The 25,957-nt window shown below is 36.9% G+C and overlaps 1 protein-coding gene across 2 annotated transcripts in view; it reads left to right on the top strand.

Annotated features, from left to right (window-relative positions):
• Positions 1 to 25,957, top strand: part of UBE2R2 (ubiquitin conjugating enzyme E2 R2) — a 106,710-nt gene that overhangs the window by 37,333 nt on the left and 43,420 nt on the right. Inside the window, exons 2-3 of one of the 2 annotated variants that reach the window (XM_087869595.1) lie at positions 7,668 to 7,748; positions 11,487 to 11,519. The exons of the other annotated variant lie outside the window; for it this stretch is intronic. Coding sequence (XP_087725721.1) covers positions 7,668 to 7,748; positions 11,487 to 11,519 — 114 coding nt within the window. The remainder of the gene's footprint in view (positions 1 to 7,667; positions 7,749 to 11,486; positions 11,520 to 25,957) is intronic. 2 annotated transcript variants of the gene reach the window in all.

Here is a 25,957-nt window from a genome sequence, read left to right as displayed (position 1 = left end):
GCAGCCCACACTCTTGATTTTGGCTCAGGTCATGATTTCAGGGTCCTGGAATCCAGACCCCAGTCAGGCTCCACCCTCAGTGGGGAATCAGCTTGAGGATTCTCTTTCCCTCTTCCTCTGCCCCTCCCCCTGCTCATGCACACTCCCTTTCTCTCAAATCTTTAAAAAAAGGAATTAAAATGAATTAACATATGTAAAGAATTTAGAACAGTGCCTGGCACGTTGTAAGCACTCAGTGAGAGAGAGCTGATACTACTAATTTCTTCTTCTCTCTCCTGCCCCCAACTGTATTTCTTATAGCAACCCCATGAGGTGTATTACTGGACCAGTTCTATATATGTGGGGAAACTAAGGCTCACAGAGTGTTTAGTAGTCCAAGGTTATGCAGATCAGTCTGCATTTGTGATTTTGTAGCTTATTAAGTCTATCTGCCTTAATTGTATTTTGCCCTGGCTCCCAAAGCAGGATAGCTGGATGTTCAGACAAGATGGTTTGTCAGGAAGTTGTCTGCTGAGAGGACCAGATAGACCACTGCTACTGGAGTTTGGAACAGAGTACAGCCTTCAGGAAGACATTGGGCATGGCAAGCAGAAATGAAATACACTTCTAGAACAGGAACTTCAGAATTAGAGTTGGGGCACACGTTGGCATTTGGGCTGGAGGAAAGAGGTTGGAGTCCGGTAATTAGACCATTCAGGATTCAACAGAGTCTGAGGATGGAGGGCTTATACATAGTAATCAAGTTAGAATTGTTCCTGGGACTTAGGGATGTATTGATGCTGTGGGTATTAAAGTGGCTATAGCTGCAAGGACAGTTACATCAGAAACTGGTAACGAGGCTGGCATTAGTTACTTTATTTCTCAATCACTTGTATTTACTTTTCATCTCATGATACTAGACCAGCTGTACCCTTATATCAGCTGGAGTCATGAGCTACTGAACTCATGGTTTAGATGCCCTTTGCAATAACAAGTTTCTTCTCTGTCCTGATGGCTGATGACGTAACTGACCTGCCTGTCTGGATTCCTGACTTCTGGCTTACTCTTCACCTCTTAAAATTTGCCTGCCCTTCCAAATCCTGCTAATCCAGATTCCTTACTGCCTTCGCATTACTGATTTGACACTTGCTTCTTTCCTTTTAATTAAATTTAATTTTCATTTATAAAAATAATATATATATATATAGTTTTATATAAATCCCTACTCTCAGAAGCAACCTCTTTCAACTGTTTTAGACATGGAGAGTGAGTGAGCCTTTGGTTACCTCCCATGGTCACTGGATAAAGCCACACCCGAGTGAGTCCTACCCCCAGACTCAGTCATCTATTGCCAGTATTTATTTAAACCAATTTTTTTTTTTGTTATTGTTCCCAGTGTTAACAATCATACTTCTCAGTTCATGTCTTTTTATCAGTATTTTGCCCATACCAGATCTTTTCTTATTTGTTTGGTGGTGGTTGATAGATAGGTATGTATGTATCCATTTCTTTTTATTCCTATTCCTATCCCATTCTCTTCCCCTCCTTTCCCTTAGGCAACCATTCTAATGTGTTTATGAATATTCTTCGATAGGCACTCCCTTTTTTTTTTTTTTTTTTTTAAGTGGGCCCTTCACCCAGCATGGAACCCAGCATGGAATCTCACTACACTGAGATCATGACCTGAGCCGAGACCAAGAATCAGACACTTAACTGACTGAGCTACCCAGGCACTCCTAATAGGCACTCTCTTAAGAATCTTTTTTTCTTTTCTTTCTTTCTTTTTTTTTTTTTTAATTTTATTTATTTGACAGAGCACAAGCAGGGGGAATGGCAGGCAGAGGGAGAGGGAGAAGCAGTTTCCCTGCAGAGCAGGGAGTCCAACGTGGGGCTCAGTCCCAGGACCCTGGGGTCATGACCTGAACTGAAGGCAGATCCTTAACCAACTGAGCCACCCAGGCTCCTCAAGAATCATTTTTTTTTAAAGATTTTTTTTATTGTTTATTTATTTGAGATAGAGAGAGAGAGAGAGAGAGAGAGAGCGCGAGCACGAGTGGGGGGAGGGGCAGAAGGAGAAGGAGGAACCAACTCCCCGCCAAGCAGGGAACCCGATGCAGGGCTTGATCCCGGGACCTGGGATCACAACTTGAGCTGAAGGCAGATGCCCAACCGACTGAGCTACCCAGGTGCCCCAAGAATTATTTTGTGTGTGTGTGTGTGTATATATATATATATATATATTTTTTTATTTAAATTCAGTTAATTAACATATAATGTATTATTTGTTTCAGGGAAGAAGAATTTTTAGAAAAAATTTTAACGGGCACCTGGGTGGCTCAGTTGGTTAAGCATCTGACTCTTGATGTCAGCTCAGGTCTTAAATCTCAAGGTTGTGAGTTCAAGCCTCATGTTGGCAGCCTACTTTTAAATTAATTAATTAATTAATTACACACTTAGAGAAAAGTTCCAAAAGCTTTCTTCCTGAGCCATTTAGATAGTAAATTGCCAATCTCTGATTTCCCATTTCTCTGAATATTTTAGAGTTTATCTTCTACAAACAAGATTATTCCGAATAATCACAATGTAGCTATCAACAATTAGGAAATTAATGTTGAGACATTAGTACCATCTAATAATCCTCAAGGCCCTTTCTCTTTTGCTTATTTTTTAAATACTGCTCTTTGTAGTAGAGAAACCCAGTTCAGAATCATGTGTTGCTTTTTTTTTTTTTTTTAAAGATTTTATTTATTTATTCGACAGGATAGAGACAGCCAGCGAGAGAGGGAACACAAGCAGGGGGAGTGGGAGAGGAAGAAGCAGGCTCATAGCAGAGGAGCCTGATGTGGGGCTCGATCCCACAACGCCGGGATCACGCCCTGAGCCGAAGGCAGACGCTCAACCGCTGTGCCACCCAGGCGCCCCGTTGCTTTTGTTTTTAGTTGTCCTCTGTCTATAATCTTTCAGACTCTAATCATTCCTTGTTTTTTTCCCAGACTTGAATGCCCTTGATGGATTTGATGGTTATAGAACACTTATTTTGTAGAATGTCCCTCAATTTGAGTTAGTAGTGTTTCCTCACGGTTATTTTAGGTGGTACATGATTTTGATTTGTCTCATTAATGATGATGTCCACTTTGGTTAATTAGAAGATATTTGCCAGGTTTCTGTAAAGTTACTCTTCTCCTTTGTAGTTAGTATTTTGTGGGAAACTGTTTTGAAGCTATATAAACATACAGTTCCTATTCAGCTTTCAATTTATAAATAAATTTGTATGTTTGTATGGATTCATATTTTATTATTTTATTCAATGCGTAATGATACGCATTCAGATATAAAACTATATGTATGAGTATTACAGTGGCATAAGTGATATAGTTTTATCTTAATATATAACAGGATATGAAAGTGTTAAAATGTGATCTAAATCTAAATCATATTTCAGAATGTTCAGTATGATTATCTGGTTGGTGGTAAGTAAAAGGAGATAGTGGAGTTAAAAAAATTCCGTCATAGGGAGATAGGTGGAGTTCAAAAAAATTAATCACACAAAATAAAAGTGTAGTGTTATTTCTAGCCTGCCTGAAGTTACAGGAATCCAGCTGCTTGATCCAATTCTGATGTGGTCCTGGCTGCAGTTTGGTGCCACCTGGTGGCATTTGTGCACTTCAGTATAATATAAATGGGGACAAATCTGGCTGGTTAGGACTTCATGCATTGGTAGCAATTTTAGGCATGGTTAGTTGATGGCAGGTTCTTTGACACAATCCTGGGAAATTGGGCCAGGTGAATACTGGGAATGAGAAGACCAGTTCTCTGCCTCCTTGCTTTCTAAGATGGGTGGCCTGCTTTTCTCTTCCTGCCTCTGTCAGGATAGGGTGAATGGTATGATATGTTTACTGTACAATTGGTGATTTTTATTTTCTCTGTTTTTAAAATCTGTACTTTTTCTGTAAATTAATGTTCATGAAATGTTAATAAAGTCTTACTGAAAATTAAGATTGTTAACAGACAAAAAGATGGAAGGCCCAGCTGTCTCAGGAATAAAGGAAACTATATTAAGTAGGTGATTTATGTAGGAACCGTTTTCCAGCACTTCAAAGAAAATTTCAAGCAGTATTTATTTAAGGCCTGTTATCAGGACTTGTTCTGGGTATGTAAAAGGATTCTTTCTTCCAAAGCAAGGCTTGTCTTTAATTTTTCTATTTTAATTCTATTATGTATTATCACATTTCCAGATTATTTTCAGATTTCTGCTGATTCCTTTATCCACCCACTAACATTTTCTTCTTGGATCTTAGGTGCAGAGGGTTAAGTTAATAATAATCCTCAGGTTATAGCCCATTGTTGTCATTGGTTTATACAAACTACCACTTGTGTTACTTCCTTCCTTTTATCCTCATACCCACTTTTCATTTCTCTCCTCCTGTCATAGGCATCCACTCTAATGTGTACTTTTTTATTTGTATTTGTTGCTACAAAATGTGTTTTATTCTGTGTACATGTATTTTACTTTTTGTAATTTAAGTATTCATATTTTATCTTCCCTGAAGCAGTATATTTTTAAAGTGCATCCATGTTGCTGTGTGTACACCTAATTGCTTATGGCTGTTATACAATATTATGTCGTATGCTTCCATCACAGTTTAGCTGTCTGCTCTCAGTGCCGACCACCTATGTTGTCTTCATCTTCACTTTGTTGACAGTCAGTACTATAGTAAACATCCAGGTATGGGTCCCATTATGTACCCTTATGAGAATTTCTTTGGAATATAGACCCAGCTGCAGAACTGCTGGATTATGGGGGATGTGTATTTAATTTGACTAAATACTGTAAGTTTTGTTCTCTAGAATAGTATAAGGAATAGAATAAGGAAGAAATTAAGCTGTACTCTTTTTTTTTTTTTTTTTTAAGATTTTATTTATTTATTTGACAGAGATAGAGACAGCCAGCGAGAGAGGGAACACAAGCAGGGGGAGCGGGAGAGGAAGAAGCAGGCTCATAGCGGAGGAGCCTGATGTGGGGCTCGATCCCACAACGCCGGGATCACGCCCTGAGCCGAAGGCAGACGCCCAACCGCTGTGCCACCCAGGCGCCCTGGAAGAAATTAAGCTGTACTCTTAACTGTCAGGGCATGATATTTTTCCTTTATCTTTGCATTCTAATACTTGACAATATGTGACTTTTCTTATTTTGCTAATCTGATACAGAATATCTCATATTTAAAAATTTTGTCTTTCTCTGATAATTGGTTTGAGCATCTCATGACATGCTTATTGTGTTTCTTTAGTAAAGGGCCTGTTTATAAATTTTTGCTATTTTTTTTGGAATAAGGTTATTGTTTTGTTTTGTTTTTATTTTGAGAGAGAGCGAGAGAGCCCTTGCATGTGAGTGAGCGAAGGGGGAGAGGGAGAGAGGATCTCAACCAGACTGCATGTTGAGTGAGTAGCCCAAGGTGGGGCTCCATCTCACAACCCTGAGATCATGACCTGAGTCGAAATCAAGAGTCAGACACTGAACCGACTGAGCCACCCAGGTGCTGCTGTTTTGTTTTCTTGAGTTGCAGGGCTCTTTGTTTATGAAATGTCGTTGTTGTCTTTTTTTTTTTTTTTTTAAGATTTTATTTATTTGAGTGAGAGAGAGAGTGATCACAGTCAGGGGGAAGGGTAGGGGAGAAGCAAACTCTCCACTGAGCAGGGAGCCTGATGGGAACTCGATCCCAGGACCCTGGGATCATGACCTGAGCCGAAGGCAGACGCTTAACTGACTGAGCCACCCAGGCACCGTTATGAAATGTCTTCTTGTAATCTCTTTGAGTAAAGAGAAGCTTAAATTTGATGCAATCAAATTAATAAATTTTTTACCTAATAGTTTGGCCTTTTTTTGGAAAAGATTTTATTTGTAAGTAATTTCTACACCTGATGTGAGGCTCAAGCTCACAATCCCGAGAGCAAGAGTCGCAGTTCTAACAACTGAGCCAGCCAGGCACCCCATAGTTTGTACTTTTTTGATTGAAGTTCTTTAACTTCATTGTTTCACCTGTCACATTAATATCTTTTATCCATCTTGAAGACGTTTGTTTAGGTTCTGCAGGGATCCAGTGTTATTTCCTTCTAGAGAACTAGTTTTCCCAGCATCATTTACCCAACAGTATCTTTTTCCTGAGATGATTTCTTTTAATGTTCATAACATTTCTTTGTTATATATTAAATTCCCATATTAGTTTGAATTCTCTGTTTTGTTTCGCTATTTGTTCTAAGCCAGTATCAAATTATACTGCCCTATTAATTATGTATTAACCCTTATTCTCCCCTCTCCCTCCTCACAGGGTTGTCTGAGTATTTTCTTCCAGTGAAACTGTAGAATAAATTTGTTGAATTAACCAGAACAATTGGAACACTTATTGGGATTGTATATTGAATTTGTAGATCAATTTGGGGGAGAATTGACAAGGAATATTTCCCTTTTTCTTTTATTAGGGTTTTAAAGATTTTTTTAAAGATTTTATTTATTTGGGAAAGAGAGAGAAGGAGAGGGAGAAGCAGACTGCCCGCTGAGGAGAGAGTCCCATGTGGGACTTGATCCCAGGGCCCTGAGATCATGACCTGAGCCAAGGGCAGACACTTAACCGACTGAGCCACCCAGGCATCCACGGTTTTAAAGATTTTTTTTAATAGAATTCTTAAATTAACCAAGAATATGTAATTCTTAGCTCCTTTATAATAAATTTATAAAACTTGTAAAACTGAGACTCTGTACTCATTAAACAATAATTCCCCGTTCTCTTCTCCCCCCAAACCCTGCAAATACCAACCATTATACTTTCTGTCTTTATGATTTTTAACTATCTAATTACCTCATATAAGAGTAATTAATCATAGTATTTGCCTTTTTGTGACAGGCTTATTTAACTTAGCAAAATATCCTCACATTTGCATGTGGTAGCATATAGCAGAATTTACTTCTTTTTAAAGGCTCAATAATATTTCATTATATCTGTATACCATTTTGCATATCTGTTCATCTGTTGATGGACACATGGGTTGCTTCCACATAGCAGCTATTGTGAATAATTCTGCTATGAACATGGTTGTACAAATACTTGACATCCTGCTTTCATTTTTTTTTTTTAAAGATTTTATTTATTTATTTGACAGAGAGAGAAAGAGAGACAGTCGGCAAGAGGGAACACAAGCGGGGGAGTGGGAAAGGAAGAAGCAGGCTCCCAGCGGAGAGCAGGGAGCCCGATGTAGGGCTCGATCCCAGGACTCTGGGATCACTCCCTGAGCCAAAGGCAGATGCTTAACGACTGAGCCACCCAGGCTCTCCCCTGCTTTCATTTCTTTTGAGTATATACCTAGAGGTGGAATTCTTGGATCACATAGTAATTCTATTTTTAATTTCTTGAGGAACCACCATACTGTTTTATATAGTGGCTGTCTCATTATAAGTGATATTTCGTTTTAGTTTTGATTTGCATTTCAGTGATTAGTGATGTTGAGCATCTTTTCATTTGCTTGTTCATAATTTGTACATTGTCTTTGGAGAAATGTCTGTTAAAGCTCTTTGTCCATTTTCAATCAGGTTGGTTTTTTTTGTTGTTGAGTTTTAAGTGTTCTCTATTCTGGATATATCAGAAATATGATTTGCAAATATTTTCTCTTTCTCTCTCTCTCTTTTTTTTTTTAAGTTTATTTATCTCTACACCCAATGTGGGGTTCAAACTCATGACACTGAGATCAAGAGTCACATGCTCTATCAACTGAGCCAGGCAGGTGCTCCTGTTTTCTCTCTTTATTATATTTTTAAATTGGTTGTTGCTTGATATTAACTTTTATAGACTGATCTTATGTTTGTTAATTTGGCTGAACAAATCTTTGTTCTAATAGTAAGCTAGTTTTTATAGATTATTTCTGAAAATAATGACAGTATCTTTTCCATTTCAATCCTTACATTTTTTAAATTTATTTTTTTCTTTTATGGTAGTATGTAAAGTATTAATGGTATTAGAAATAACCTTATTTTTTTATAGTCTCTAATACTACATCTAAGGTCTCTGTATTAAGTATAATAATTGTTATAAGCTTTTGGTCTGTATAGCCATTACCAAATTAAAGTTCCTTTCTATTCCTAGTTTGTGACTTTTTTTTTTTTTAATTTAAATCATTAATAGGTGTTAAAGTTTATTTAAAGCATTTGCTGCATTGATAGAGATACCCATTTTCTCCCAGGCTATTTATGTGGTCGGTTACATGATAGATTTTTTTCTGATGTTGAACCATCCTTGCATTTTAAGGGAGAAGTTTTCTGATAATGATGTATTTTTTTTTTTAAATACACTGTTTGGGGGTGGGGGCTCCTGGGTGGCTTAGTTGGTTAAGCGGCTGCCTTTGGCTCAGGTCATGATCCCAGGGTCCTGGGATCAAGCCCTGCATTGGGTTCCCTGCTCAGCAGGTAGCCTGCTTCTCCCTCTCCCTCTGCACCTCCCCCTGCTTCTCTCTCTCTGTCAAATAAATAAATAAAAATCTTTAAAAAAGAATACACTGTTGGATTCATATATGTAATACAGCTCAACTTTTTCTTGAAAGTTGGTTAGAACTTACCTGTGAAATCATCTTAGGGGATTTTTGGGGAAAGAGAAGTCTTCAGTTACCAGTTAATTTCTTCAGTTGTTCTTGGTCTATTTAAGTTCTCTGTTTTTTTTGGTACCTGTTTTGGCATTTTATATTTTTCTGAATATTTCTTTGATTTTTATCTAAGTTTTCAGTAATAACAATCATATTATTCATAATAATAGCCTTTAAGAATTTTTCTCTTGTTTTCATTTAGTCTTATTATATCTATACTTATTTTCCCCTTATCATTCTATATTTTTTAAATTTATGACTTTTTTCCCACATTTTTTTATCTTGCTTGAGGTCTGAGTATTTTGTTTCTTTGTAAACTATTTAGTTTTTGTTAATAATGCTCTCTCTTATTTGTTGTTTATATATTTCATTGATTTCTGCCTTTTATTATTTTCTTCCCTGTTACTTCTTTTAGTTTACTATGTTGTCAGGCTCCTTTAATACTTAACTCTTATTTTTTGATAAATGTATTTATTTTAAATATTTATTTCACAGAGAGAGAGAGAGTGTGTGAGAGAGGACAAGCAGGGGGAGTGGGAGAGGGAGAATCAGGCTCGCCACTCATCAGGGAGCCCAATGCAGGGCTCGATCCCAGGATCTTTGGACCATGACCTGAGCTGAAGGCAGATGCTTAATAATTGAGGCACCCTGGTGTCCCCCGCTTGGTTCATCTTTAAAAGTGAGTCACTAAGAAACTGCAAGTGGGTAAGTCTGTGTGGGGAGGTGGTGCCTGGGTGGCTCAGTTGTTTAAGCATCCAGCTCTTGATTTTGGCTCAAGTCATGATCTCAGTGTTGTGAGATGGAGCCTGCTTAAGATTCTCTCCCTCTCCCTTCCAACTCCCCCCCTGCCCCGCCCCAAAGAAGCTGCAAGTGGGAAATTGTGTATGAGTGCACCTTGTTGATTAGTGAGTCTCAAGAAGCTTAGGTGACAAATTGGGACCTTTTTACGGGGATCCCTCCAAGTATGATTTTTTGTAGGTTATATAATACAGACCGTTTACAGAAGAGTTCATTTTATTATCTTTTTAAAGTGTACTATGAATTATGGTTCCTGTGTTTGGGAGCAGTAGTGTAAATACTAGGAAAACCATTTAGCCTTCATAAATGAAAATGTTTGAAAATGTTAATTATCTCATCAATATTTGTAATTGCTACTATAGTTTTCCTTTGTCTATTTTATTTCTTGGTAGATTAGTATCTGCTGTGAGCTGACACATTTGGATACTCAGGAAAACTAAGCTGAGCTAGGAAGGACAGTTTATATTTAAATTTTTTAAGGCTTACTGTGCAAGTTTAGTTTAGAATCCCTGCCCTGCCTGATAGTTGAAGACACTTGAGAATATCCCTGTTTTAATATGGAAGGTCATATTTTCAAAATGCCACAAAAATGATTAATGAGATTACTAAAATGGACTCCTAAAATCTTAACACTAGGATGGACTCTTAGGATACTGTTTGTCTTTTTATATCTTTATTTTGGAAAACTTGCTAGAACTAGGATTTTTTCCCCCCTGAATAGCCAACGATAAAATTTTACATACGCTTTTGTTCGCATAGAAGATTTGAGGCCTTATTTAAGTTTGTTTGTTTTGTTTTCCAGAATGATTTTGGATTAAGTACAATACAATTTGGTTATTTTATATAGGTTTAGTAACTGACATATAATTTTTGTGGGTGTCTAAGCTATTTTATTTTAATATAATTGCAATTTTGGAACACGCATTTTCCAAGTAATTTTGCAGAAGGAAATTCTTTTGATTGGACCTAAGGCTTTCCTGACAGGCCAAATATTGATACATAAGCCTCTTCTTCTAGTGACATCTTAGCCTTTGGTGTAAGTTTGTACTATTTTATTATTTTCCCCTTTTCTTCTGATTCCTAATGGCTTCCTCCTAACATTTCCTTCCTTCCTTCCTTCCTCCCTCCCTCCCTTCCTTCCTTCCTTCCTTCCTTCCTTCCTTCCTTCCTTCCTTCCTTCCTTCCTTCCTTCTTTCCTAACATTTTCTGTCATTAATTAGGTAGCAAACTACAAGTACCTTTTTGAGAGCATGAGGATGCCACATCTTTTGATGGTGGCATGACATAATATTCCATAGCATTGTGACCTACCACTCTAATTAAGCAAAAACATTGCTGCCAATACTTTTCTAAATGAGTCTTCTGTATGTCACATTTGTTCATTCTTGAATTCATGTGTGTTTGAAATCAGAGTTTTCACAGATCCATGGTTGTATAACATAAAATTTCCATTTTTTTACTTGTTTGGCATGTCTGACACATCCTTTTTTTTTTTTTTTTCTTTCCGGGGGTGGTGTGGTAAAAAAGAACATGAGTTGACTCTGTGTGAAGTTTTAACAAGTTACTCTTGAGCAATTAGTTAATGCAAGAAAAGATCTGAATTAGCCCTCTGCAGTTTTTTTTTAAGGTTTATTTATTTATTTTAGGGGGGAGGGGTCGAGGGAGTGAATCTTCAAGCAGACTCCCTGCTGAGTGTGGAGCCCGATGTGGGGCTCAATCTCAATACCCATGAGATCATGACCTGAGCTGAAACCAAGAGTTGGATGCTTAAATGCCTGAATCACCCAGGTGCCCCAGTCGTCTGCAGTTTTAATAAGGATCTATTCTGTCTGAGTACTTTTTATTTTTAAAAAAGATGACAAATATTTATGTTAAACTTTAATATTACTTGACAGTAAAATATGGATTAGCGAAGAAAGGAATTTTAAGTCTTTTCTATCTATTGTTTATTCTTCAAGTGACTGTCACTATCATTTGCTGATCTGTTTTCATCTTTGGTAATAAGACTTTATTAATTGTCATTTAATACAATAAACAGAACCAAGAGTTAGAGATTTGTTCCTTTTTCTCTTTTGCCATTGCAGCTGTCAAAACCTAGACTTTTTCCTTCATACCTGGTGAGTTAATTTTACCCCCGTGTGCTATCATGCTTACCTCTTATTGAAAACTTCCCTCATTATGTCTGTCTCCTGCTCAAGAACATACAGTGTCTTTACCTGGTGTTAGGCAGGATTAGAAGATAGAATATGGACAGAGTGCTATTAAATTCCTTTTCTTGCTTTGATAAACTTGATGCTTGTCATATATTTTTCTCTGCTTGGCTGAATTATATGTTGTGTACTCTCATTTTTCACTGGTGTGCATCTTTAACAATATTAAGCCTTCCAACCCATGAGCATAGGTTATCTTTCCATTTACTTGTGTTATCTTTCTTTCAACAACATTTTGTTGTTTTCAGTGTACAAGTCTTTCACCTCCTTGGTTTAAGTCTATTCCTAAGTATTTTATTCTTTTGGATGCTATTGTAATGAGATTATTTTCTTAATTTCCTTTTTTGGATTCATTGTTATTGTGTAGAAATGCACCTTTTTGGGGGGTGCAATTGATTTTTTTTTGGATGTTGATTTGGTATCCTGCAGCATTGCTGAATTCATTATTCTAAGAGTTTGTGTTTTGTGTGGGATCTTCAGGGTTTTTTGCTTATAAGATCATATTGTCAGCAAACAAAATTTTACTTTTTTTCCAGGTTGGATGCTTTTTTAAAAAATTAAATTAAATTAAATTAAATCTTTTTCCCCTTAAGATTCTATTTATTTATTTCATACAGAGAGAGAGAGCACGAGAAGGCACAGGCAGAGGGAGGGGGAGATGCAGGCTCTCCACTGAGCAGGGAGCCTGATGCGGGGTTCGATTCCAGGACCCTGGAATCGTGACTTGAGCTGAAGGCAGATGCCTAACCGACTGAGCCACCCAGGCGCCCTAGCATCTTTTTTTAAAAAGATAATTTATTTTAGAGAGAGAGATGGGGGGGGGGGGCAGAGGGAGAGGGAGAGAGAGAAACTCTAGGTAGACTGTGTGCTGAGCACAGAGCCCAACACTGGGCTCCATTTCATGACCCTGAGAATATGAACTGAGCTGAAACCAAGAGTTGAACACTTAATTGCACCACCCAGGCACCCCTTCTTCTAGAATCTTTATAGTTTTAGTTTTGCACTTAGGTCTAGGATCCATCTGTAAATAGGGTGAGACAAGGATCAAGGTTAATTTTCTGTGTGGATATCCAGTTTCTCCAGTACCATTTATTGAAAAAATGTCTTTTTTTCCACTGAATTGCACTGTTGCTTTGTTGTAAAGTAGGTGATCTTGTATATGTCTGTTTCTGGATCTTCTGTTCCATTTATCTGTCTAGCCTTGTACCAATAACAATCTTGATAACTATAGCATATGGTAAGTCTTGAAATCTAGTTGTATATGTCCAGTTTTATTTTTCTCAGACGGGTTTTGGCTACTCTATGTCCTTTGTATTTCCATGTAAATCTTAGTATCAGCATGTGAATTTCCACAGGGAACCTGGGATTTTAATTGGAATTGCATTCAATCTGTAGATCAATTTGGGGACAATGAATACTAAGACTGAGTCAGTGAAAGTGTTGTATCTCTCTACTTATTTAGGTCTTTTTTCATTGTTTTCATCAGTGTTTTGTAGTTCTCAATGTACAGGTAACACATCTTCCTGTAGATTTATTCCTAGGTAATCTTTTTCTAGTTTTATTGAGCTATAATTGACATATAATATTGTATTAGTGTGGGGCTTGCAGCTTGATTAGATACATGTATATATTGCAGAATGATTACCAGATAAGTTTAGTTATCCATCACCTCACGTAGTTATAGAAATCAGTTTCTTAAAAGAACTTCTAAGATCTACTTTCTTAACTTTCAAGTATATACTATTGTCAACTACAGTCACCATGCTGTACCTTACATTCCTGAATATGTGTTCCTTTTGACTACCTTCACCATTCCCCCCATCCTTACCCCCACATCCCTTTTTCATGGTAGATTGGCAACTACCAATCTGTTTTCTCCATTTTTTAAAATTACTTATTTAAGTGAGATCATGTAGTATTTGTCTTTCACTTTCTGACTTGTTTAACTTAGTACGGTACCCTCAATGTCCATCCATGTTTTTACAAATGACAGGATTTCCTTTTCTTAAGGTTGGATTATGTTCTTTTATATATATTCCACATTTTCTTTATCCATTCATCCATTGATGGACGCTTAGGTTGTTTTCATGTCTTGGTTATTGTAATGCTGCTGCAGGTATTTTTCTTAACGCTATTGTAAATGGTATTTAAATTTTTTTATTTTCTAAATATTTGTTGTTAGAATACAGATACACGATTGTTTTTTGTATAGTTTTTATCAGTGATCTTGCTAAATTACTATAGTAGTTCATAGATTCTTTGGGGTAGTGTACATAATTTGTTTTTGATGAAGCATCTGTTCAGTAGCTTCTGAGAGGGTATACCTTTGATAGGTAATATTAAGACCTCATATGTGAAATACTTTGACTTGATCATAATTGAGTGATAGTTTTGCTTAGTTTAGAGTTAGAGGTTTAAGATAGTTCTTCAGATTTTGAGGGCATTATCTTCTTTCCACTGTTGCTATTAAGAAGTCTGAGATTCCCCCCACCCCGTGGAGTCTTTTTTTTTTTATTCCTCCTAGCTTTATTAAAATATAATTGAAACATAACATTGTGTAAGCACTCTATGGAATCTTACAGGATCTTCCTTTTGTCCCCAGTGTTCTCAAATTTCACAGTGATTTGAAACTTTAGTACAACTTTTTTTTTTTATTCCATGTGTTGTGCATTTATAGTTTAACTCCATTTGTGTCCTTCAGTTGTAGAAATTTTTCTTGAGTAATTTTCTCCCCTCTGTTTTGTCTTTGTTGTTTTACCTTTTTTAAACTCCGATTATATGAATGTTGACCTTCCTGGACTGGTCTTCTCATTCTTTTTTTCTCCTTATTTTTCATCTTTGTTTTTCTCTGTTTTCTGAGAGGTATCTTCAGTTCTTATAGCCCATATATATATGCATATATTTGCTATCATAGTTTTAATTTTTCAAAGTCCTGTCTTTGTTATTGTTGTTTTTTTTGAATGTCCCTTCCCCCCCTTTGTGGCTTCCTGTTCTTATTTTATGGATGCCATATCTTGACATTTTAAGAATATTAATCATATTTTTTGAGGTTTTCTTTTGCTTCAGGTTGTTTTTGAGGGTTTTCCCCCTTTTTGTTTTTCCTCTAGGCTTTCCTTAAATGTCTGCTGATCCTGTCCACTCATATTGAAGAGTGAAATACTAAAAGGCAGATCGAAAATTTTGCTTGGTGCGCAAGGGCAAAATTAGTGACCTGTTAGGTGTTAGAGTATGGTGATCAGGCTGGCTGATTTGGGGAGTCTGCATTTGTTGTATCTTTACAGTTTTGTTTTTTAAACCACTTTACTGAGATATAATAGACTTTTTTTTTTTCTTCCCCCAATGGGGGTGGTCATCTACCTCAGAGAAGAAGGCTTTCTTTTGTCTTGGATTCATAGGCCTGGTTGCCAGGCTTCTTGGAGTCAAGTGAAAAAAGAAAGTCCAGGATCTTACCATTCAGTAGTGAGATTTTCCCAGTTTTTAGTGTGGATTCTCCACACTCTGTTCTACTCAGTTCAGTAGTGGCAGAGAATAAACCTCCAGCCTTCTGTTAGTGTGGTGTGGGCTAGTCAGTGATCAGCATGGGGGAGAGGTTCTGGGGATCTGACTACTCTTTATACAGAGTTTTGACCGGTCTTCCTATTTTCAGCACCATTTGCACTTGGTGCCTCAAATTTCTGAGTTTTTCCATGATTCAGTGCGGAAAGTAAACCTACTTCTTGCGCTTTCTGACCATAACCCTGGGTTTAAGTTTTCTCTGGTCTTCTAAGTTAGTTACCACTTATCCTTCTGGTTTTCAGTTTCCAAAATTTTGTTGTTTTGTGTCTCCCATTTGTCCTTCTGGGTTTATGACTTTTTTAAAAATAAAAAGTTTATACTTAGTAGTTTGTGAGCAGTAAATATACATGCTGACACACAATTTTAACCAAAAGTCCAAATGTCTTTTGTGCTATTACATTTAACATTAACCTAGCTGATGGTGCCATGGGTTTCTAAAGCATTTATTTTGGGAATAAAAGGCTTTACTTTCCAATCTAAAACATTTTTATTACTGTTATTAAAATACAGAGGGCTTCCAGCATTAATATTGGAAAGGTACTTCTGAAATGTCTGAAGTTTACTTTTCAGAGTTCAGTAAGAGCTTCACGGATTTCTTATTTTTATTTATATTTCATCTTAATTTTAGGATAATTACATTAAGTATTATAACAATTCTAAATTAAACTTTTTAGGTTGGGATTTTTAATCAATAAAGATTCATACTTTCTTGACTTAAAGCCTGTGGCACCTATTATAGCATCATTAGGTATAGCTACTCACTTTATTTTTCACATATTGTTAATGAACAGTTTAAAAGTTTGTGTTGGTCGTTGGCAGACTTCTGAAACTTTCAGCAAGTTAATAAGAAAACATGTTTTGATTGCTTTTGCTGTTATGTTGGAAACATATCCTATAGCAGATGTGAGCTGATGACATAGCAGAAAAACTCAGCAGTGGGAGTGTCCTCATTTCACACTAACTCCAGGCACTAATCCAAATGCAACAGTAAACACTCTTCATTTGCTGTCAGCTGAGCTATTACCAAGTATAGTTGTGCTTTGCACTGGGAACCTTTCTCTTAACCTGTTTAATGGTATGTTGATAACAAGATAGCAGGAATAGTTAGGATATATTTCACTATTCATATTTAATTGTTTTTTGTCATGTTGATGACAAAGAAATTTTGGACTAAACAAATTTCATATGAAAATAATTAGATAACAGAATTAACATTTCCACATTGGGGATTATCAAAATTCTGTACCAAGACAATGTATACTTTATTTACATATATTAATTTTTTTTTAAATTTTTGGTTATGCATCTTCAGGCCTCTTTTTTCTTTGCCCAGAAATTTTTGGTTTTTGTTATGTTTCACATTTTGGAGGGAAGAATAGAGGACCAGGGAAAGTTACAGTGAGAGCACATTAAGTTATAAAGATCTTTTTTTTTTTTTAAAGATTTTATTTATTTATTTGAGAGAGAGAGAGCACGCGCGAGAGTGAGCACAAGCCAGGCGGAGGGGCAGAGGAAGAAGCAGACTCCCACTGAGCAAGGAGCCCAATTTGGGGCTTGATCCCAGGACCCTGGGGATCATGACCTGAGCTGAAGGCAGGTGCTTAACCGACTGAGCCACTCAGGCATGCCAGGTTAAAAAGACCTTGAGAGGACCTAAGAAGTATGAGAAAGAATGGACAGAAAAGCTTTTAGAGCATGAGGAGACAGTGGAATTACAGAAGCCCAGGAAATAAAATGGTTCGGGAAGACAAAATGTTTAACTGGGGAAATGCTTCTTGGTGGAGATGTGGACTAGAAAATAATCTGTTCCTCATTTCATAGGTCGTCTGCATTTGTGGCTTATACATACTTATTACCTTTTAATTTCACAACTGAGTAATGAGGTGAAGTGATGCATATAAAGCATTTAGTCCAATGCCTGCCACTCAGTAAGCACTTTGTAGGCACTACTTAATCATCACTGCCATTTATCATTGTTCATCTGTTTCCTCAGTCCAGAAATTTGAGAGTCATCCATGGTGTTTTGCCTTCCTTTCAGTCCCCAAATCAAATCAATCACTAGGTCTCATTGATTATACTTCCTAAATGTCTTAAAGTAAGTCTTCTTGTGTTCATTCCTACTGTCTCTGCCTTTGTTTTCATGTGTAAGCCTTTCTACATTCTTTTCCCTCTTCCTTTAAGTTTCCTTTGCACTTTGGCCTCAATTTACCTCAGGTATCACCTTTCTGTAAATCTTCCCTTAATCATCTCAGGGAGAGTTAAACATTTCTTTCAGAGTGCTCTCTTAGTACCTAATAGATATCTTATTTAAGGCCCTTAATTTGTAATCCTTTCTTTGCATGTCTGTCTTTTCAGTTAGACTATAGCCATTCAGGGATAGGGATAGTGTTATAAATATCTTTGTTTCCTACCCTCCCGTATTTGGTACCTGGCAACATGATTGGTTTTCAGTAATAATGTTGAATGATTGAGTACATGAAAATATTAACATATATGTCCAGGGATCTGAATAACTAAAAACAGATGTCTGATGAGTTAGTTCATTGATGTAATTGAGGGTATAGTTAGGAATGGCCTGGGCAGTTTAGAGAAGGCATATGTAGTAATGGTATAGGAACTATTTCAGAGGTACTTGTCCTTCTGAGTTTGCAGGTTGGTCAAAAAAGATAAAAGGAGTTGCCTGAAAAGAGTCTCTCAGAGTTTAAATTACTTCTATAACAAAAATAGGGGCGCCTGGGTGGCTCAGTTGTTAAGCGTCTGCCTTTGGCTCAGGGCGTGATCCCAGAGTCCTGGGATCAAGCCCTGCATCAGGCTCCCTGCTCCACTGGGAAGCCTGCTTCTTTCTTTCCCACTCCCCCTGCTTGTGTTCCCTCTCACCCTGGCTGTCTCTCTCTCTGACAAATAAATAAATAAAATCTTAAAAAAAAAAACAAAAACCAAAAAAAAAAAAAACAAAAATAAAAAAAATGTTTATTTTTAGGTGTGACCTTTCAGATTTATTTTTTGTATTTCTTGACATAGCCATATACCAGTCAAATTTAAAACTATACTTCATGAATAAATTGTTTAGGGTAAACTTCAGATATTTAAAACTAGACTCTGTGTTGTGAACTTGGTTAAAGGTCATACTCTATCAAGTACATTTACTTAACAGTTTCAGAAATAAATGGATAAGGGGTGCCTGGGTGGCTCAGTTGGTTGGGTGTCTGCCTTCAGCTCAGGTAATGATCTCATTAACTTACTTAGTTATTTTATTTTGTTTTTATCCCTTAGCACAACAGTGTTGAAATGTCTTCTGGGTAATTTAGAACTGGCAACTAACTGTGGATGCTGGGTGTAAGGAACTATGCCATTTCTACAGCTTAAAAAAATACAGATAGTATGATTAAGCAAAAGCTTATTGATAACTAGGAAAATATTTCTGCAGAAAGAACCAGGTGCTTGTATATGCAATGCATAATTTACAAAATAAAGATGTTTGAATGTGTCATATTCCACGTATGACCCACAAGACCCTCTAAGGATATCAGATTTCCAAAGGAATATTTAGCTATAGTTCATACATTTCATATTTACACATTTTGGAAAGAAAAATATACTGTACTTTTCTATTACAGTCAAAACTTAATAGGTAAAAATTATTAATTGGAAGATTAAGACGACCCACTATGTTTGCCTTTCTGTTAAACATTTTTATATTAATTTGTATACTTCAGGCCTTTGAATTTATCATTCCAAATGTCAATTTTCTTTTATTTTTTAAGATTTTATTTATTTTAGAGTGAGTGAGAGCATGCATGTGCGTGAGAGAGAACGGGGAGGGGCAGAGGGGAGGCAGAGTGAGAGAATCTGAAGCAGGCTCTGTGCTGAGCATGGATCCCTATGCAGGGCTTGATCCCACTGGGATCATGACTTGAGCCAAAACGAAGTTGGACATTTAACCGACTGAGCCACGCAGCCACCCCTCACATGTCAGTTTTCATTGCAAAGCAGATATATAGAAATGTATAGAAAAGTCATGAATAAAAGTCTTTTTTTTTTTAAATTATAAAAGTAATTTATGTTCATGTATCCGTCATCCAGAAGTTAGGCTAGTTCTTTTAATGACCCATTGACCCATCTTCACTCCCTCTTTCACTTCTACCACTACTATAGTCGCCAGAGATAACCATTGTTAGTAATGAGAAATACATCTTTAAAGTCTTTTTTCTATATGTTATATACATACAATATATGTGAAAATATAAATATTATTCTCAGATAAACACACATTATTTTTTGCATGTTATATTTATTTTATTTATTTTTTTAGAGATTTATTTATTTTAGAGAGAGAGAGGGAGAGAGAATCTCAAGCAGACTTCCTGCTGAGCATAGAGCCCAATGTGGGCTCAATCTCATGACCCTGATTCATGACCTGAGTTGAAACCGAGAGTTGGGCCCTTGACCAGTGGAGCCACCTAGGCGCCCCACGATATATATTATTTTTAAGTAGCATCAACTTGTATACTGCCATTTACGTTTTTTACTTAACATATCCTGGGTATCTTTCTCTGTTGGTGTATATTAGTCTATTACATCTTTTATAATAGCTACAGAACAGTGTATCGGAGGAGTAGACCACACTTTAGTATTTGAACCAAAAAACACCAGTCTGAGTTTATTGCTTGCTTAAGAGCTTTACTGGTCAATCACAGTCTGTCCAAGTAGAGCAGACTACTGATACTTACATGGTTTTGAGAAGTGTAAAGTTTAGGGATTAGTTTATTTTTATTTTTACTTTTTTATTTTTTTTTATTCGACAGAGATAGAGACAGCCAGCGAGAGAGGGAACACAAGCAGGGAGAGTGGGAGAGGAAGAAGCAGGCTCATAGCTGAGGAGCCTGATGTGGGGCTCGATCCCAGGACTCTGGGATCACGCCCTGAGCCGAAGGCAGACGCTCAACCACTGTGACACCCAGGCGCCCCAGGGATTAGTTTATTTTTTGCAGCCATGGTGGGTTGGCATCAACAGTGGAAGCAAGATTAGTTGGGTAAAACAGTTAATGATTGGTTGGTATTCAGAAGTGTGTTTGTTGAAGTGTGTTCCCTGTTGGCTGGCTTTCAGAAGCAAGGGGCTGTCACTGATAGGTTGGCTTGCAAAAATATAGTCACCAAGACAAGTTGTTGTTTTTATGTGGGTTTAAAATTGGTTCTTGTTCTATAGCTGTAGAACTGTCAGGTATTGATTAAGCAATTTAAAACTGTTTCTGGTGGCTATTTTATCCTGGCTACAGAATAATGAATATTTTGCTACTAGTATATGAACTCCTTTTTAGGGGAGATCAAGGATTGTCCAGATCTTTACCAGTGTTGTTGATTCTTTTTAAAGATAAGGTTTGGGGGCATCTGGGTTGGCTCAGTTGGTTAAGCGTCTGTCTGCCTTTGGCTCGGGTCATGATCCCAGGGTCCTGGGATTGAGCCTTGTGTTGGGCTCCCTGCTCAGTGGGGAATCTGCTTCTCACTTTCCCTTTGCTGCTCCCCCTACTTGTGTGTTCTCTCACATTCTCTCTCTCAAATAGATAAATAAAATCTTTAAAAAATAAAAAGAAGATAAGGTTTGATCTTTTTTTCCTTGAAAGTGAAGTCTGATTTTCAATTCCAGTGTCTGTAAGCATCTTCATCCCTTCATCCAAAGGGAGAGTCATTTTTCCAAACTTTATTGCATTGAGTCCTTTTCCTACCTATTTGAAATGTTGCCTTTATTATTTTCTTAATAACTTAACTCCACTCTATATCATTGACCTGATTCATTTCCTCTTCTAATTATTACAGCTTTATAGGTTGTTTTTCTGTCTACTAGGGTAGCCCCCCCCATTACTGGTTTTTGTTAAAAACAGTGTTATTTTCATACATTTTCTCTTTTACGTGAACTTTATAATCACCTTGCCAAGTTCCACCATGTTCATTTGGTTAGTAGTGGCATCTATTGCTATTATAATGGTATGATTACACTGGTTATGCAAAGAACCCTAATGCTTTTAAAAGATAATTTTGTATTAGTCATCCCTTTTTTTAAAGCTTTCTGTAGGTTTGAAATTTTCCGTAATATGAAAGTAGGAATAGGAGTATAATAAACTCCTGTATACCCATTACTCAGCTTCCATAATTAACTCATAGTAAATCTTATTTTATATGTACATTATCCACTCCTGCCCATTATTTTATAATTGATTTCAGACATCATATCATTTGTGAATATTTCAGCATGCATTTCTAAAGTGTAAAGGCCCCCTTTTAAAAAGTAATCATAGTACTATTACAGTTGAAAAAGTTAGTAATCCCATAATATCCAGTCAACAAAACTCTTACATATCTTTATGTTTTAGCCACTGTCCTAATGCATTTTACAACCATTAACTCATTTAATCCTCAAACCACGCTGTTTAATAAGTACTATAAACCTTATTTTGCTGATGAGGAAACAGACACAAGTTAAGTATCTTCCTTGAGATAACAGCTCATGAGTGGCAGAGTTGGCGGTCAAACCCAGGCAGTCTAGCTTCTTGAGTGGATGTCCTTAACCCTTACTCTTCCATGCTGCCTCTTTTTTTTTTTTTTTTTTTAAAGTAGGCTAAGGGCCCTGAACTCATGACCCTGAGATCAAGACCTGAGCTGAAACCAAGAGTCAGACACTTAACTGACTGAGCCACCCAGGCTCCCCTTCCATGCTGCTTTTCATATTGTTGCATATCATATGTTCTTTATAAATTTTCATGCAACTAAGGATGCCTGGGTGGCTCATTTGCTTAAGCACCTTCATCGCAGGTCATGATCTCAGGGTCCTTGATCAGCAGGGAGTTTGCTTCTCCCTATCCCTCTGCTCCTCCCCTCCCCCTTCATGCGCTCTCTCCTTCTCTCTCTCAAATAAATAAAATCTTTAAAAATTTTTTCATGCAACTATACCTAGTTACTCTGCACAGATTTCTTTTAATATATTTAGTAGTCTAGGAAGACATTCTGGGAGACCTAAACATTTGACTACACAGACAATATTAAATTTTATTGATTATTTCTATTTCTAGAAAGGACCATCTAGTTTCTTGCATAGAAATGTGATAGAGGAGGTTACATTTTAAACTTATTGTGGAATTCCCAACTTATTATGGAATTTTCACAGTCTTACCAGATATAGATTATATAACTATATAATAATAGTAAAGCTTTCTAAAGTACATACAAATTTTGGAGATGAGATTGATTAAATGGAAAAGATAGGAAATGTCTCCTAACTTAGCTCTTTTATCCTGTCCAACTCACCTTTTCAGTCTCATTTTTCTAAAATATATGTCTTGCTGTTATTTTTTTAAATTAAATACTATTCTCTGTAACTTCCTACTGTCACCTAAACAAAGCTTCAACCTGTCTTCATCCAGTCTTGTTTTATCTCCTGTAGTTACCACCAAGCATCCCACTAGCCGTACCCGACCATTCTATATCCTTAGTACTAGCTGTCACTCTTTGCACCTTGTACCTTCATGCTGTTTCCTCTGCTTTTATCTACCAGGCAACACCTAACCACAGTACCAGTACATAGTAGCACTCAGTAATGTTGAACAAATGAAGTCTTTCCTGTTTTTGCCCAGCAGACTAAATCACTTTTCTTTACATAGAACATATCATTAAGTGTTATACTATGATTTTTTCTTAGCTGGATTTTGGGGTGGGGTGTGTGTGTGAGATTATTTTCATCTATAGGTCCTCAGTATCCAGCCTGAAAATGGTTAATAAGATTCTGAATGAATAATGGGAAAATAGGCTTATTTACAATTTAAGTTTTAAGAAGTGATTTGGGATTTTTATTATTTTTATTACTTTGGTTCAAGATGGTTTATATTTATGTATTTTGTTGTTGTTGTGCTCCTACTGCTTCTTGGTCATTTGGAAACCAGCACATGATTTCTTACTTAATGACTTCTTAGTTGTAGTTTGAGAATATCCTAAATATTATCTTTTTGAGTCCCAATGAATATTCCAGAATTTTCCTGAGCTTGGATATTAGGAATCTTCAGGCACAGAAAATGTCTAAGGCAGACAATAGAAACTGATTCTTAGAGTGACCAAACGGCCCCCGCTTCGCTCCGTACCTTATAAGCTTGTCTGTGGAGAGACCATTCTGTAAAGGAAGCAGTTGTGAACATCTGTATCTATTCTTCTAAGTACCAGGAATGCATGCCTGTGTAACTAGTTTAAACAGCTTTGCTTCCTTAAGATTTCAAAGCTAATCAGGTAGGGTTTTGTTTAGCCACGTTTTACTCATTCATGAATGCTGAGCTCTAGAATCAAAACAAATAGAAAAATTTTAAAAGTATGTAATACAAAATGGGCCAAGGAGAGGCATCTAGATTTCCATACTTATTTTTGCTACTTCAGTGCTTTCAATATAAGAATTTTAATTCTCATTTAATTGCTGATTCTAAATTTAAGCTCAGGTTCAGTATTTCAATAGCACAGGTGATGTAACTTGTCCTGTTAAATAGTGAAAAAACCATTCAGTAATACAAATTTGGGCAAAATGTCATTGGCAATTGGCTCCTTGGTCTTTTTTTTTTTTTTTTTTTTTTAAGATTTTAAGAGAGAGGGAGAGTGAGAGCATGAGCAGGGGGAGGGGCAGAGGGAGAAGCAGACTCCCTGCTGAGCAGGGAGCCCTATGTGGGCACTCGATCCCAGGACCTAGAGATCATGACCCAAGCGGAAGTCAGACACCTAACCAACTGAGCCACCCAGGCACCCAGCTCCTTGGTTTTTAAATTAACTCTTAGTAATACAGCAATTGAAATTTTTGGACCCCACTTACAGCATTTTGGAAAGGTTTTACTCTATTTTTAAGTATCTCAGGTTGGCCTACTAATTTTAAAAGCAAATGCTAAGTTTTGCTGTAAAAGTTTTCTAGGATTCTAGTTTTGTAGATAGAGCTGCAGGAAAGTGGGTTACCTAGGCACCTTGGCTTATCTTTCTTGTATTTGTATGCTAAGAATTTCTGGCCAAGATCCCTTAAGGCATTTGTAGGAAAGTTTTTATAAGAACTTGTTTTTGTGGGGCGCCTGGGTGGCGCAGTAGTTAAGCGGCTGCCTTCAGCTCAGGGCGTGATCCCGGCGTTCTGGGATCGAGCCGCACATCGGGCTCCTCCGCTGGGAGCCTGCTTCTTCCTCTCCCACTCCCCCTGCTTGTGTTCCCTCTCTCACTGGCTGTCTCTGTCACATAAATAAAATAAAATCTTAAAAAAAAAAAAAACTTGTTTTTGTGGTATTTATAAATTGTAAAGCTTTCATATATATTATATATTGTTTGAGGTATTTTATTGTTGTGTTTCAAAGTACTGTGTTAATTTATTTTTAATTTCAATTGTTCATTGCAAGTACCTAAAAATAGTTATTTTTGCATATTGACATTGTATTCTGCAGCCTTCCTAAATTCATATATTTGCTCTAGGAGCTCTTTATATAGATTCTTTGGGATTTTCTTCATAGACAGTTGTGATCTGTGAATAGAGATGGTTTTAGTTCTGCATTTCTAATCTGTATGCCTTTTATTTCCTTTCTTTCGTTATTGCATAGACTAAGACCTCAGTACAGTGTTGAGTAAGAGTGATACGAGTAGACATCCTTGCCTTACTTTCCATCTCAGAGGGGCACACATTCAGTCTTTCACCATTAGGTGTGATGTTAGCTGTAGGATTTCGTAGATAACCTTTATCAGGTTAAAGAAATACCTTCATATTCCTCTGTTGCTGACAGTGTTTTGTTTTATTTATTTATTTATTTATTTATTTATTTATTTATTTATTTATTTATTTATTTATTTTATTATTATTTTTTTAAAGATTTTACTTATTTATGGGGGCGCCTGGGTGGCCCAGCGGTTAAGCGTCTGCCTTGGGCTCAGGGCGTGATCCCGGCGTTGTGGGATCGAGCCCCACATCAGGCTCCTCTGCTATGAGCCTGCCTCTTCCTCTCCCACTCCCCCTGCTTGTGTTCCCTCTCTCGCTGGCTGTCTCTATCTCTGTCAAATAAATAAATAAAAAAAATCTTAAAAAAAAAAAGATTTTACTTAATTTATTTAACACAGATAGAGACGAAGGCAGACGCTTAACCGCTGTGCCACCCAGGCGCCCCAGTTGCTGACAGTGTTTTAAATCATGAATTGGATATTTACTTTTTCATATGCTTTGTCTGCACCTATTGAGATGATCCTGTGTTTTTTCTTGTTTAATCTGTTGAATTACATGTATTTTACACAGTGTAAAATGAATTGTGGTTTTAAAATGTTGAACCATGGAGCGCCTGGGTGGCTCAGTTGTTAAACATCTGCCTTCAGCTCAGGGCGTGATCCCAGAGTCCTGGGATCGAGCCCCACATCAGGCTCCTCAGCTGGGAGTCTGCTTCTTCCTCTCCCACTCCCCGTGCTTGGGTTCCCTCTCTCCCTGGCTGTCTCTCTCTGTGTCAAATAAATAAATAAAATCTTAAAAAAAAATAAAATAAAATGTTGAACCAGTCTTGAGTTTCTGTGATAAAACACACTTGGTCATGATTTATTATTCTTTTTAATACATTGTTGGATTACATTCGTAAATACTTTGTTGAGGTTTTTTATATCTTTGTTCATAAAGGATATTGGTTTGTAGTTTAATTTCTTAGAATGTGTCTGGTTTCTGTATCAGGGTATTGCTGGCCTCATAGGATGAATTGGAAATTATTTCCCGTTATTGCATTTCCTACAAGAGTTTATTTAAAATTAGTGTTACTGCTTCC

Source organism: Ursus americanus, chromosome 18, assembly GCF_024610735.1.
Source record: "Ursus americanus isolate L20-20 chromosome 18, mUrsAme1.1.p, whole genome shotgun sequence".
NCBI classification, from domain to species: domain Eukaryota; kingdom Metazoa; phylum Chordata; class Mammalia; order Carnivora; family Ursidae; genus Ursus; species Ursus americanus.
Note: the sequence above shows the minus strand (reverse complement) of the source record. Positions and strands in the feature narration are given on the sequence as shown.